The sequence below is a fragment of the Pongo pygmaeus genome, chromosome 9, assembly GCF_028885625.2.
Source record: "Pongo pygmaeus isolate AG05252 chromosome 9, NHGRI_mPonPyg2-v2.0_pri, whole genome shotgun sequence".
In the NCBI taxonomy this organism is placed as follows: Eukaryota; Metazoa; Chordata; class Mammalia; order Primates; family Hominidae; genus Pongo; species Pongo pygmaeus.
In genome coordinates, this window is record NC_072382.2 from 109,226,463 (window position 1) to 109,240,422 (window position 13,960).

At 36.6% G+C, this 13,960-nt stretch overlaps 1 protein-coding gene across 3 annotated transcripts in view; it reads right to left on the minus strand.

Annotated features, from left to right (window-relative positions):
• ALKBH8 (alkB homolog 8, tRNA methyltransferase) overlaps nt 1-13,482 on the minus strand; it is a 61,756-nt gene extending 48,274 nt beyond the window's left edge. Inside the window, exons 1-5 of one of the 3 annotated variants that reach the window (XM_054440414.2) lie at nt 13,377-13,482; nt 8,523-8,657; nt 4,525-4,762; nt 1,635-1,766; nt 892-987 (exon numbers count right to left, since the gene is read on the minus strand). In XM_054440414.2, coding sequence (XP_054296389.2) covers nt 892-987; nt 1,635-1,766; nt 4,525-4,762; nt 8,523-8,657; nt 13,377-13,379 — 604 coding nt within the window. In that variant the 5' untranslated portion in view covers nt 13,380-13,482. Of the gene's footprint in view, nt 1-891; nt 988-1,634; nt 1,767-4,524; nt 4,763-8,522; nt 8,658-9,793; nt 9,878-13,347 lie in introns of those variants that run through there. The other 2 variants (XM_054440415.2, XM_054440417.2) reach the window with 2 other exon arrangements.
• Between the last annotated feature and the right edge of the window lie 478 nt (nt 13,483-13,960).

A 13,960-nucleotide genomic window follows, 5' to 3' on the forward strand; every position in this document is an offset into this window, starting at 1 on the left:
GAAGTGGGTACACATTTGGAGAGAATATGCTGGTATGGCGTTTTAGGAGGCAATTTGCCAGTATCAATTAAAAATTTTTTTTTTTTTTTGACGGAGTCTCACTCTGTCACCCAGGCTGGAGTGCAGTGGCACGATCTCTGCTCACTGCAAGCTCCACCTCCCAGGTTCACGCCATTCTCCTGCCTCAGCCTCCCGAGTAGCTGGGACTCAGGCGCCGCTACCACACCCGGCTAATTTTTTGATCGATTAACATTTTTTAGTGAACATAAACTTCAACATGACAATTCTACTTCTTAGTAGTCTCACTTGAGAAACTCTTGCACAGTGCACAAAGAGGCATGTACAAAGATATTCACAGCAGCATTACTTATGAAAGCTAAAAACCAGAAACAACCTAAATGTCTAGCAATAGGGAACTATTTGATTAAGCTATTATGGATCATTTAGTAAAATGAAAGTGTCTATAAGATTTCCAAGACATAGTGGAGGGAAAAGAACAAGTTGGGTTGATATATGTAATACATGGAACATACAATATATGCAATACCATACAATACTACATATGTTAACAACTGGGTGCTTTTATTGGTGTATGTATTTTAATGTAAACTCATTTTTTTAAAGGATTGGAAAAGTATATACTAAACTGTTAGTAGTAGGTACTTCTGAGAAGCAGCATGGGAATAAGGATAATAATGATGAACTTCAGCTCTATCCAGTTTGAAATTTTTTTTACAACAAACCTATACAATTTATCTAATGTGTTTTAAATCAACTATTTGAAAAGTTTATCTACAAATGACAAATGGAACATCATCCCCCAACTATAATATTCTACTAATATATTAAATTTTTTGAGCCAGAATGTATCATGTATTAGCAATTACTTACCCCCAGGTAATGGCTTATCTTTATCTACATTGTTGTTCTCATAGTGGAACTCATAACCAAAATGCTTTACTCTTCTGTGTTTTAAGGATTTTTGAGCTGTGTGAAGAGGACAAAGTAAACAATTAAGAAGGAAAAGAATTACATTCCTTTGCATATTTCAGTCAACTTTTTAAGTAAGGATTAGTTTAGTAATGGCAACTTCTGTTAATTGGTAAATTACAGTCTTTAACAAAATTAACCATTTTGCCTTACATTTGTTGTTATTTCAAGTCTAAAATTGTAATAAACTCTTCAGGAGTTTCACCCAATCAGTATGAAAACTAAACGTGTACGCTACCATTCACAACATTACCAATGAGCTGGAAAGAGTCAGAAAAACTCCAATTTGCAAATATCTCCAGGAAGCTCTCACTATATTATAATAGTGTGGTACTGAACCGCTAATTCCTCAAGGGAAACTTGCCTTAGGGTGGGAAGGAATGAATAAATAAGTGAAAAGGCTTATAAAAGCTATATAAATGTTATGTAATAAATATTAACCAGCTTGGAGTTTAAATTTGTTAGCTATATAAATGTTATTTATTATTAATATTCCTAAGAATTGTTGGTATGACTTGCCTAACCTTGGATCCAGGCTAGTTTCAGTAATTTTGAGGAAATATTAATAAACCATGAAAGACAGAGGAAAAGAAGAAGAGTTTTGCAGAAACTTTAAAATATCAGATTTTGAAAGTTTTACTTACAGTTTTGATTGCTTGTATCTTCTGTCCAATCAACACTTTCCAAAAGCATTTTCTCCTCCTCAGAAGAAATTATTTCTTCTACTACCATGAGTCCTGGTGGTAAGGCTTGAGGCCTCAACTCCTTCCATTGTGCTACGGAAAACCAAATTAAAATAGTCACATGCAAAACTTAAAGTTCCTATATACAAATAATTCTGCCCAATAACTCTTTATCAGTTTACAAAACTTCAAATCCTCATTTTCGGAAATAAGATTGCTGAAAGGCACCAATGTATTAAAAGTGCAGAAACAAAGACCAAGATCAAAATGATGGTACACTTTATCCACTGCAATTACCAACAGCAAACAGAACAGTATTTATTTAAGTATCCGGTGTGAACATGATGAAGTCACTTTTAAAATCTCACAGGGTTTCTCATAATATCCACAGTATGCACCTCCATTAAAAAGTCAGATAGTCTAAATAATGAATACAAGAATTTAAATACTCATTTTTGCTCTTAGGTTCTTGATAGAAAATATAATAGAAAAATGTAAAATAAAATGCAACTTTCTAAAGAAATACAAAATATCATTTATGAAGAATTATTTAGCAGAATTTAAAATAATTTAAGTTCCTGTGTCCTTCAAAGTTTCAGATAGGTATAGCTCTAGAAGGAAAAGAAAAAAGAATCTGCTATTAAACAAAGGGAATAGTGTATTCACATTTATTGTTAGAGATCTGATCATTCATGTTATACACATGATTTCTGAAGCTTTTCTGCCGGACAGTTTTCTGCCAGGCAGATTAAATCTTTGAATTATTTAATTCACAAAAATAGCAACTATTTACTAGATCCTATTAATAACATTTCAGAAACATGAATAGTAAATCATTTGCTAAATACATACCACTGCCTACTATGTGCCAGACATTATATTATGTATTCAAATTACATAAGGAAAACTTTGGAAAGAATTCCTTAAAGACAAGTAATTTACAGTGCAAGTAATTTGGATTTAGTTTCCGAAATATGTTTTTTTAAAAAGAATTAAAAATATCTCTTCTATTTGTTATTCAGTGCTGCCTGGTAGCAGATATCTAAACAAGCATTAAACTATTTGTGACGGCCGGGCGCGGTGGCTCACGCTTATAATCCCAGCACTTTGGAAGGCCGAGGCGGGCGGATCACGAGGTCAGGAGATTGAGACCATCCTGGCTAACACTGTAAAACCCCGTCTCTACTAAAAATACAAAAAAATTAGCCGGGTGTGGTGGCGGGCACCTGTAGTCCCAGCTTCTCGGGAGGCTGAGGTAGGAGAACAGTGTGAACCCGGGAGGTGGAGCTTGCAGTGAGCTGAGATCACGCCACTGTACTCCAGCCTGGGTGAAAGAGTGGGACTCTGTCTCAAAAAAAAAAAAAAAAAAAAAAACTATTTGTGACATACTTCTGTTCTCAATTAAAAATTACTTTCAAGGTTATAAATGTGATTGCCAAAGCCTTAAAAGTACATATGGATCTAATGAAGAATTTCAAATAAAGAGCACTCCAAAACTTACTTTGTGCAATTTCTTACTGAGTATATTCACCATGGAGGACGGGGGTAAACCCAATGACTATTTTGTGATTAAAACTTACTCCTCAGCCATTCAGTTTTCAAAAACTGACCAGAAACATGTAAAACATGAGGATAATCTAGTTTCCAAAATATGTAAAGCTTAAGTCAGATTTAAAATTAAATGCATATGAGCACTGAGAAATATAGTTTCTAAAATATATCTTTAAAAGAGTCTGTAAAAGTTTTCCTTTGAGTCTTATTTTACAAAAACATAAATTTGAGCAGATTATAGTCACCTACCCACTCCTAGGATATCTAAAACAGGGCTCTTTTATTGCCTAAATAGGTGGCAAATGAATATATGATTAGATGTTTAAATCTAAGTTCATCTCAATACATCTCATTACCATGGGGCAGAAGTAATAATTCCTGTACAATTCTGTAAATCAGTATATAAAGCTATACTTATTTAATTAAATCATTCAGTTCCTCAATCAGACTATCCAGTGGCTATTGAACTGGACAGCACAGACAGGAACATTTCTACCATCACAGGAAGTTCTACTGGACAGTACCACCATAAAGTTTTAGGAATCAGCCGGGCGCGGTGGCTCACGCCTGTAATCCCAGCACTTTGGGAGGCCGAGGTGGGCGGATTACGAGGTCAGGAGTTCGAGGCCAGACTGGCCAACACGGTGAAACCCTGTCTCTACTAAAAATACAAAAATTAGCCGGGCATGGTGGCACATGCCTGTAATCCCAGCTACTTGGGAGGCTGAGAATTGCTTGAACCCGGGAGGTGGAGGTTGCAGTGAGCTGAGATTGCACCATTGCACTCCAGCCTGGGCAACAAGAGCAAAACTCCATCTCAAAAAAAATAAATAAATAAATATAAATAAAGTTTTAGGAATCTTTGGTAGCTACAGGTGTTCCGCTATAAATATGAAGATTGGTACATGATCATTTGGATCACAATTCATTCTTAAATGATTAATTCAAAGCTCCTGGGTAGATATGTGAAATAAACTGGTAATCCACACCCTCATTATTAAATTTTGAAAAACACAATTAGGCAGGAGAGTTCCAAAATAAGCCATGTGCCTAATAAATATATTGTTGATTGGTGGGACCAGCTTTTTAAAGGCAGGTTGTATCTTATTCACCTCTGTACTGTCAACTACTTGTCCCATGCCTGGCACAAATAGGTGCTTAAAGAATGTTTGTTAAAGTAAAAGGAGCTGCTAACCTGCATCCTCATTTTGTTTCACAATAACTGAACCTCCCAACTTAAGTCTATGAAAAGAAAACACACAGAAGAATCATTTTTTAAAAGATAATTGTATGATAATACCTTTTTCCACAAAATTCAAATACAGAATGATCTTTTGTCCTAAATCATCCACTACTTCTTTTCCATTGAGGGTAACATAGGCTCTCTTAGATTCTTCTGTAGTTCTGTATCTTGCAAATGAGTAGGGCTTGTTAGGTGGCATTAAGAGAGCATCCACCAGTCCACATTTCTCTAAAACCGGGAGCAGCTGGTTCCGACTCATACCATTACCCAAACCACCATTGGCAACAACCAGGCTCTTAAAAAACAAACAAACAAACAAAAAGAAAGTAACATGAGCAACTGATACCAACCCACTTGTTTTAAAATAAGATTTTTTTTAAAATAAGATTTCTACAAAGATGTAATTAAGAAAAAAAAAGCATTTCCTTGTAGTGGTTGTTTGGTTTGCTAATTTCATACAAAGTATGTAAACCAATTTACTAAAAATTTGGGGAATAAAAAGGACTCCTATATTGTAAATTGTATTGTTTAAATAGCCAATTTCACAAAATATTCATTTCTAAATGACCATAAATGCAAATTAAAACATGACTATTATTCAGAAATATAAATTTAACATAATGAAAGAGGTGGAGAGGAGAAAGCACAGTTACATAATACTTGCTTTTTTGCAAGACTGTTCTATAAGCTTTTATCTACTTAATCCTCATTAACATAATCTTCACAACATATTGAATTTATTTGGGTAATATCGGCCCCATTTCATAGAAGATCTGACAAATTAGGTTAAGGTGGTGATTAGGGGTGGGTTTAAATCTATTTCTGTCTGTTTCCAGGATCCACACTTTTAATATAACCATTATATAATGTTTACTAAAAATTAAAAGTAAAGGTACTATTACCTCAAAGAAAAACCAATTATAGCTTCTATTGAACATAATTAGGAAAAAATTTTCCTCTAAGGAAATTCACACTAATTTCACAATGAAAACTTTTTCCTTTGTAAGTTTCACGATTACTTCCTGCTGTTTGCATAGTCCTGCACTAAACTTTATTCAAGGAAATTTTGCAGGGATGAAAGAGGAGTCTCTTATTTTTATTCTGATGTTCATGGCCTAGCACCCATATAGTCTCTATACTTAACCATTCTATACAATGTAAAGATTTTTAATTTATGTTCTATGACTTCTAAAAACATTTCAATATAACAAAAGAAAGCCATGGATGGCCTACTCTCATCAATTTCTTCATTTATACCAGGTGTTGGTGAAGTTTTTCTGAGAAGAGGTAGATAGTAAATATTTTAGGCTTGGCAGGCCATAAAAATTTCTGTCAGATAGTCTTAGTATTATTTTTTAACACTTTAAGAATGTAAATCTCATTATTTTGGTCACAACCCTGATTTGGTCTAAGGACAGTAGTTTGCCAACCCTTAATTTATACTAAGGTCAGTGATAGTACATAGTGTCTTGGTTTATTACACAAAATAAGAATACCTAGAACTTTGTTTGAAAAGGATATAAAAGAATTATTATGAAACTGGACAATAAGGAAAGTAAAACTGTTTTGTCATGGGACAGCCAGTACTTTGTATGTATGCATACACATACCTAATAAACAAGCCCACTAATACAATACTATATGATAGGAAGTAAAATGAAGTCTCAGATGGCTTGCCCTGGACCTCACTTAATGAGGTTTATTAATTAAAATACCAAAATAACTTGGTTATATGTGGCCATAGTTGCAAAAACATTTCCATATTCCTAAATCTATGGAAGAGCAAAGGTTTCATTGGTGTTGAGGGTCCACTACTCCATCTAGGAATGGAAGATGATAAAGTATGACTTCAGGAATACTAGAAGTCCTCAAAGATGCCGTCTGAGTGTTTTGTGGGCAACTCTAAAGGTAAACCACACAAAAACAAGTGCAATAGAAGAGGAGAGGAACTTATTTTCCATTAAATGTGAGATACATATAATTAAATGTCATAACTAAATGTAGCATAATTAATGCAATAATTAAATGGAACTACTATTTTATTTATAATTGTTCATCTAAGCAATTTTCTAAATAAGAAGGAGTATGGTACGAAGTAGAGAATGTGAATTTTTTTTAAGTTATCTTTGGTCCTGACAATTTGAGGATCACTGCTCTAGAAAAATCTATAATGCCGTAAATTTGTACAAAGGAGCCTAAAATTATAATACATCTGATATGGTTTGGTGGTGTCCCCACCCAAATCTCATCTTGAATTTTAGCTCCCATAATTCCCACATTTTGTGGGACGGACCCAGTGGGAAATAATTGAATCATGGGGGCCATTTCCCTTATAACGTTCTCGTGGTAGTGAATAAGTCTCATGAGATCTGATGGTTTTATAAGGGGTTTCCCCTTTCGCTTGGCTCTCATTCTCTCTTGCCTGCTGCCATGTAAGCCAGGCCTTTCCCCTTCTGCCATGATTGTGAGGCCTCCCCGGCCACGTGGAACTGTGGGTCCATTATACTGCTTTCTCTTTAAAAAATTACCCAGTCTTGGGTATGTCTTTATCAGCAGCATGAGAACAGACTAATACAATACCATTAAAACAACATTTGCTCTCCCCTGGAAAGATAAAATATAATTAGAGGTCCATCTACAATTTTATTCTTTTCCTTTAAGAATATGGAGAAAAAAGAAAGCCTAAATAAAATGCTACTTTGGAAGCCATGAAGGACATCAAAGCTTCTAGAGATCCTAAAGAAAAGGCAGACCCAACCAGAAACAAGCTTCAGAGGGGTTAAAGAAATGGAGCCTATTTTTTTTTTCTGGCTACTTCTCTTCATGAACCCTATAAGGAAAGGAACACAAGTCACTCCTGGAAAGAGATGAGAGCAGTGTATGTCAGTTTAATCTTCTGAATGTCTCACAGCCTCAGTGGCTCTTGACTGAAACAGTAAAGTGTATGCAAACATATTAATTCTAATCTATTATCTATTTCATCCTTGCTATAGGAATATGGCTTAAATTCTCTGAAGACATTAATATTTAACTCCAAGTATGGGCCTTTTACCTCCTAAATTCAAATGTGCCTCAACAGACTGCTCATTCTTAAGCTATGATGTTGTACAGAAAACAGCATAGTAAGCATTAAGGCAAGAGTATTGGTCTGAGAGTCGAGAGGCCTAAGTTTTAATCCCTGCTCCACCTTCTCAATTGTATGTCTGCCCCTCAATTAAATGATATCTAAAGCTTACTTTCTACTTTTATTCTATAACTTTATAAGCCAAAAAGATAAGAACTCCTTATATTCACGTAGTAGTTTAATGTCCAGTAAGTACAATTAGATTCTCTAGAATCTAACAATCTAATGGGGTTAAAAAGGTATGCAATACTATGCCCTGCTTAAAAATGAAGAAAGCTGAGGTTAGAGGATACTACTACTCATGTCCAGAAAAGCTAAGAGTTAAACTGAGTTCTCCTAATTCATAACCCAGGAAATCTCACGATCCTCACATTTATCATCTCATTTAATTATTGTCCACAGATAATGAAAAAACTTTGTTAATAAGGTCTAATAAAATAAAAATGTTTAATAGCACATAATCAAAATACTTTATAAAACAGGTAAGGTTGGGAAGAGAAGAACGAGGGCTGTAGTAGGATTTGGAAGATCTAGCTTTAAGTTTCTATTAGCTACTTACTAGCTTATATCAATGGAGACATATCATAACCTCTCAGAACTTTAGTTTTCTCACCTATCTCATAAGGACTTCTAGGGAATTAAATATAATACTGAATATAAGTATGCTTAGGAAACTGAGAAACTTGCACAGTATTATTATTAATATATAACTACAACCTCTTCTAGTTCAAACAACAAAATAAATAGAAATGCAAACTATAGGCTATGGACCAAAATAGAAAGTTAGCAGTTCATATCATATGTACCTCTTATATGGATGTAACACATGACTGAACAATTACAGCCTTAGGCAATTATTAGCAAATATTAATATAATACATTAACATGTCAATACATTTACATTCAAATAATAATTATAGTTTTAGGTCACCTGAGTGGCATAGGATACTGTCTCAATGCCTTCATGTCTCAGCAAAGTATGCTTGGCTTTAATCTGTTTCCTTAAGAACTTCTTCTCAGTTTTACTGAGTTTGTAATTACTTTGATGGTTGCTGTCCATAGCAAACTGTAAAAAAAAAGACAGTAAAAAATGTCAACCTTAAGAGTCCTGAAGGAACAATTATAATGATGTTATTCATACATTGTATAGTTTATCAATATTTCTCTGTGACAATTTTTAAAAAATGCTTCATTTACCTTGTACCAACTAAGAGAAGTGAAAACAGATACATAAAAAATGAACGAATATCTAAGAACATCTAATAGCATAGCTCTGATGGTATGCTCCAATGTGGTAGCTCCATTAAGTGTGCTATTTTACTCACAGGTGATGAATCCTTTACTTATGAAGTCCTAAGTAAAATGTGCCATACACAAATTTCACAACTATAACGTAAACCAAGGCAAGGAGCAGGCAAGGGAGCGGTGGGGGGAGAAATAACACAAAAAAAATTAGCAGAATATACAGTATGATTCCATTTACATAAAGGTCAAAATTAAAAAGTAAGCCATATATTATTTAGAAATACATACATAGCAGTGCCAAAAAAAAAGCAAGGAAATTATAAACACAAAATTCAGGAGACAGCTATTTCTGTGGGTGAGAGGAAAGGAAATTAACATGAAAGTGACACATAGGAGCATCAAAGGTATTTCTTCAGCTACATGGTAGGTGTAGGTGTTTGTTTTACTATTTTAAAAACCGTATGTGTCATATATTTTATATCTGTAATTTTTTAAATAACAGAATCCCAAAGAGGTCTCTATAATCACACCATCCAAATCAGCACCCAATATCATGCTTTATCACACTTTATCACAGTAGTCTTTTATTTTGTTCACAAAATGTAACATAATTTGTGATGATTCATCTGTTAGTTTAACTCCTCCATCATGATATAAATCCCAAGAGAGCAGGAATGCCAGCATATAGTAGTTGCTCAATAAATATTTGATGGTAGGGCTAAATGAATAATAAATGAGTGAATACACACAGTCTCAGCACCCTGCAGCATGCAACCATAATAAAGTACACAGTTTATGCTTTCAACAAGTTTGTAACTTAGTTGTGGAAAACACACACTAAACAATAAGACTATGACACATCTTTATATAATTTAATGCTGATGGTACAGTCTTTAGGTATGACATGAATTAGAGACAAAAATAAGATGGATGTGGGCTGGGAGCAGTGACTCACACCTGTAATCTTTGGGAGGCCAAGGCAGGCAGATCGCTTGAGGTCAGGAGTTCAAGACCAGCCTGGTCAACATGATGAAACTCTGTCTCTACTAAAAGTACAAAAAATTAGCCAGGTGTGGTGGTGGGCACCTGTAGTCCCAACTACTTGGGAGGCTGAGGCAGGAGAATCGTTTGAACCCGGGAGGCAGAGGTTGCAGTGAGCCAAGATCATGCTACTACACTCTAGCCTGGCAACAGAGTGAAATTCCATCTCAAAAAAAAAAAAAAAAAAAAAAAGATGTATGTAAACTGGAAAAGTTGGGAAGGCCCCAAAACAGGAGATTTGTGCCATGTACTGAAGGATAAGAATACTATAGAATCAAATAAAAAGGAAGGTATTCAGTGAGGCAGTAAAGAGCAGAAGCTAAAACCAAAATGGACATGTTTGGCCAAGACACCAAGATGTAGGCATAATTTTTTTAGACCAGTCCCACTCTCTGCGGACTTTAAAGTCTTCAAAGTCAACCAAATAAGTAAATTTGGGGGTTAAATAAAATCTTATTTATCTTATTTCACATAAAATCATAAACAGTCAAAATTCTAATTACTAATCTTTAGTATAGAAGACAAATGCCAAGTCTCTTAAAATGCCAGCAGTCCAGCTTCCTAGTACAGGGGGTACATACTAGGAGGTAAGGCCAGTGAGGCAGGCAGGTTAGCTGGCAGCATAGCAGAGAGATGAGAGGTAAAAAAACAAAATAATCCAGCTTGTTAATTAGAAATGCTGGCCTGATCTAGGCTGGGGGCAAAAGAAAGAAGGGAAATAGAGGGAGAGGAGAAAGAAGAAGGGTGAGTGAAAAGTTCAGGCAGAATTGAGAGGCCTCGATGACTACCCAGACATGAGGGAGACAGGAATCAAAGATTACTTGTTAACCAGTTAGAGGCTGAGTGACTAAGAGATGAGTGCTACCACTTCAAAACTGGAAAGTCAGGAGGAGGTTCAGGAAGAGCTGCTCAGTATAGGAGGTAATGAGTCATATTTAGGATATAATATGTTTAAGGTATTGTGAGATACAGAGTTGCAATGTGTGGCTGGCAAGTGACAATATAAAGTGGCTCCTAGGAAACGAACTGAGGTTAAAAAGGTTTAGGAGTCGGTCATCATTAAGGCAGGAAGGGGATAAGTGAATGGACATGTCTAACATTGCATTAATTATAATTATTTGTTTTAGCATCTGTCCCCTTCCACTGAACTGTGTGAGCTTTCTGAAGGCAAGGATTAAATCATACTTTTCTTAGTTACCACGGAGCCTCATTCAGCGCTATGAGGTAATATAATACAGTGTTTAGGAGTCCATGTTCCAGGTTCAAATATCAGCTCAACCACTGATTATTAGCTGTATAATCCTAGATGAGTTGGTTATATATCTCTGTGTTCCAGTTTCTTTATCTAGGAATAGGGATAAAAATAATAGTGCCTATCCCATAGCTTTTTTAGAATTAAATTTATTTATTATTATTTATTTATTACTGTTGATTTTCAGAAGCAGCAGATCAAAATGGCTTAACAAAACAAAGAATATCTGAGGGCCTTCAAAGGAGCTATTCTAGAGCCATTCCATTTCAAGATCTTCATCTATGGAACAGCAACTTTGCAGTATGTCATGGAGAACAAGGGATGACTGCACTACAGAATTCTTTTTAATATTTCACATGAGCAAACACTGCAAAGAAGGAATGAGAAAGAAACGATGCTAAATATATCTTTTTAAAATGTCTGCCACTAAGAGTCCAGCACCAGCAGGTGGAGCCTCATAACCACATTTTTGTCATCCCCTTTCCTTTTTCTCTCCCTCAGTCATGCAATATTATTGCACGTGAAGAAAGACACTAAATGGCTTTGAGGCTCAGTTTTCCTCCATTCCAGTGGCTAGGCAATGTGCTGGCCCAGCATATCTGAGTCATCTCAACAAGGATAGGCTGACACCAGCTGCTGAGGTCTGGAGGTGCCCCTTTCTGACAAAGCCACTTCCCTGGCCAGAGTTTCCACTAATGCACAGATACTTGGATGCTCCTTGTGACATTATTGGAGTGAAGTCACTATTAACTATGATACTAGCCATGCTGAGTCCGGTCCAGCCAGCTCCAGCCTAAGCATACTCTCTGTGGGATAATGAAAGTTTGGAGATTATGCATGCTCTGCTACTTGCTTGTTAGTAAGTTTAAAGCCAATATATCCTACTAGATACTGCCCTACGTGGTAATAGTAGTATGTACATCACGCCCTCCTTGAATAATAGAGAGCCTATTATGAAACAAGCAGTATAGACAAATGTTCCTATACTTATATGTTAAAAAAAATGCAAAAACCGCGATTACTTTTGCACAACCTAATAATTAATAGCAAAGATTAGAAAGAATCTAACTTCCTATCAAACGAGGCCCAATTTTAAAGTACAGCACCGGTATACAGAGTTTACATATAAATCTTTAGAACACATAAGAAATTGGTGATATGGGTTGCCTCCAGGGAAGGAAAATGGATCGATGAGTAAAGAAATGAAAGGGAGCTTTCTTCTTTCATGACTTTCGAAGTTAGTAGCTATTTAAACTGCATTACCTATTTAAAAAGAAAATAAAGATTTAAAATTTTTAGAAAAAAATTCACCCCATCACTTGTCACGGCACCGTTTTAACTCTTTGAATAACACTTACTACATATTTTCTTACACTCTCATTAATTTGTTTACTGTCTTTCCCCATAACTTAATAAAGTACACTCACTCCATGAAGTAGAGATTTTGTCTCTATTGTTCACCCTGTAGCACCCAGCACTTAAATAGGATTTAGCACCTAGCAGCCACTCAATAACCATTTGTCGAATAAACTTAAATCGACTTTGCTGTCTTAGCTCCTAAATCTCCCCTCCTCCAGAATTCTGAGTTTGGTGGCCTTCTTCAACGTTTTCATTAACACCTAGCATGGACCTCTATCTCTGGAGTTCTCACATTGTATTATAATTGCCTATTTGTGTTAGGCTTCGGCCAGAAAACTGTCATCTATTTAAGGGCACAGACTTGGTGTCTGACATACAACTGACAATAAATATTCGATGAAATCAATCAAAATAACAGGCTGAAGCTACCAGAGGCCCAGGAGTCACAGGGATTGCTCAAATAAGAAGAGCACAGGAAGACTCAGCTGCGCAAGGGATCAGATCATCAGCACTGCCTTTGCATCACTAGATTGTCACCGGTCAGAAAAGCCCTAGAAGCGCCAAGCTAACACGCCCCATGTTGCAACCGTCCTCTCCAACCCCAAAGAAAACAAGATTGACACAGGCACCACGTGAGCACCCGAACTAAACACAAACACGTGCACCCTAAACACTGACAGAACCACCCAACGCAGACACCCTACTGCCCACACTGCACCAAGGGCGCCTCTGGGATCCATTCCCTTTCCCTAGGTTCTCAGCCGTAGCTGGCAAGGCGGATAGAGAAGACCGGAAGAGGCTGAAAAGAGGAAGCGGTGATTTGCAGCCCGTATGCCCGCCAGTAAGAAGTGCCACACACCTCCGCTTCGGCTCAGGCCGGATTCTCACCATGCGGGTGCCTTCTTCTTTGCCAGCCTCTCCACTCTAGCACCAGAACGCCGCAGCGGATACTCGCACGCCACCTCCCCTGGGCGCGGCCATGTTGGAGAAAACTGAACTACATTTCCCATGAGCCCGCGGGACAACGAACAGAGCTCCCACAGTCCTCTTCGCCTCCCAGAGCCCGGGAGTGACCCTTTCTCGACCAAGTGTCTTTGTAAAGTGCTGTCTGTTACACTGAAAATTCACTTGTCTTTTTAGGGGGAGTAGTAATAATTGGTAGTGCAGCTATATTTTTATCTGTTGTTCTCCAAATGGACAAGGTCAAACAGGTTTGGGCCCTTCGGTCTTTCAATAATGTCCCCTGGCACCTTGGATTCTTCGTGCATATTTCCTCCTGAATCGTATTAGAGGTGAGAAAGGAAAATAAATCTTGGTGCCACAAAGTCACTAAGCTAAAAGGAAAAGTCAAGCTAGGAACTGCTTGGGCAAACCTGCCTCCCATTCTATTCAAAGTCATCCTTCTGAGTCATCCCTCTGCTCACTGAGATAAATGCATATCTGATTGCCTCCTTTGGAAAGGCCCATCAGAA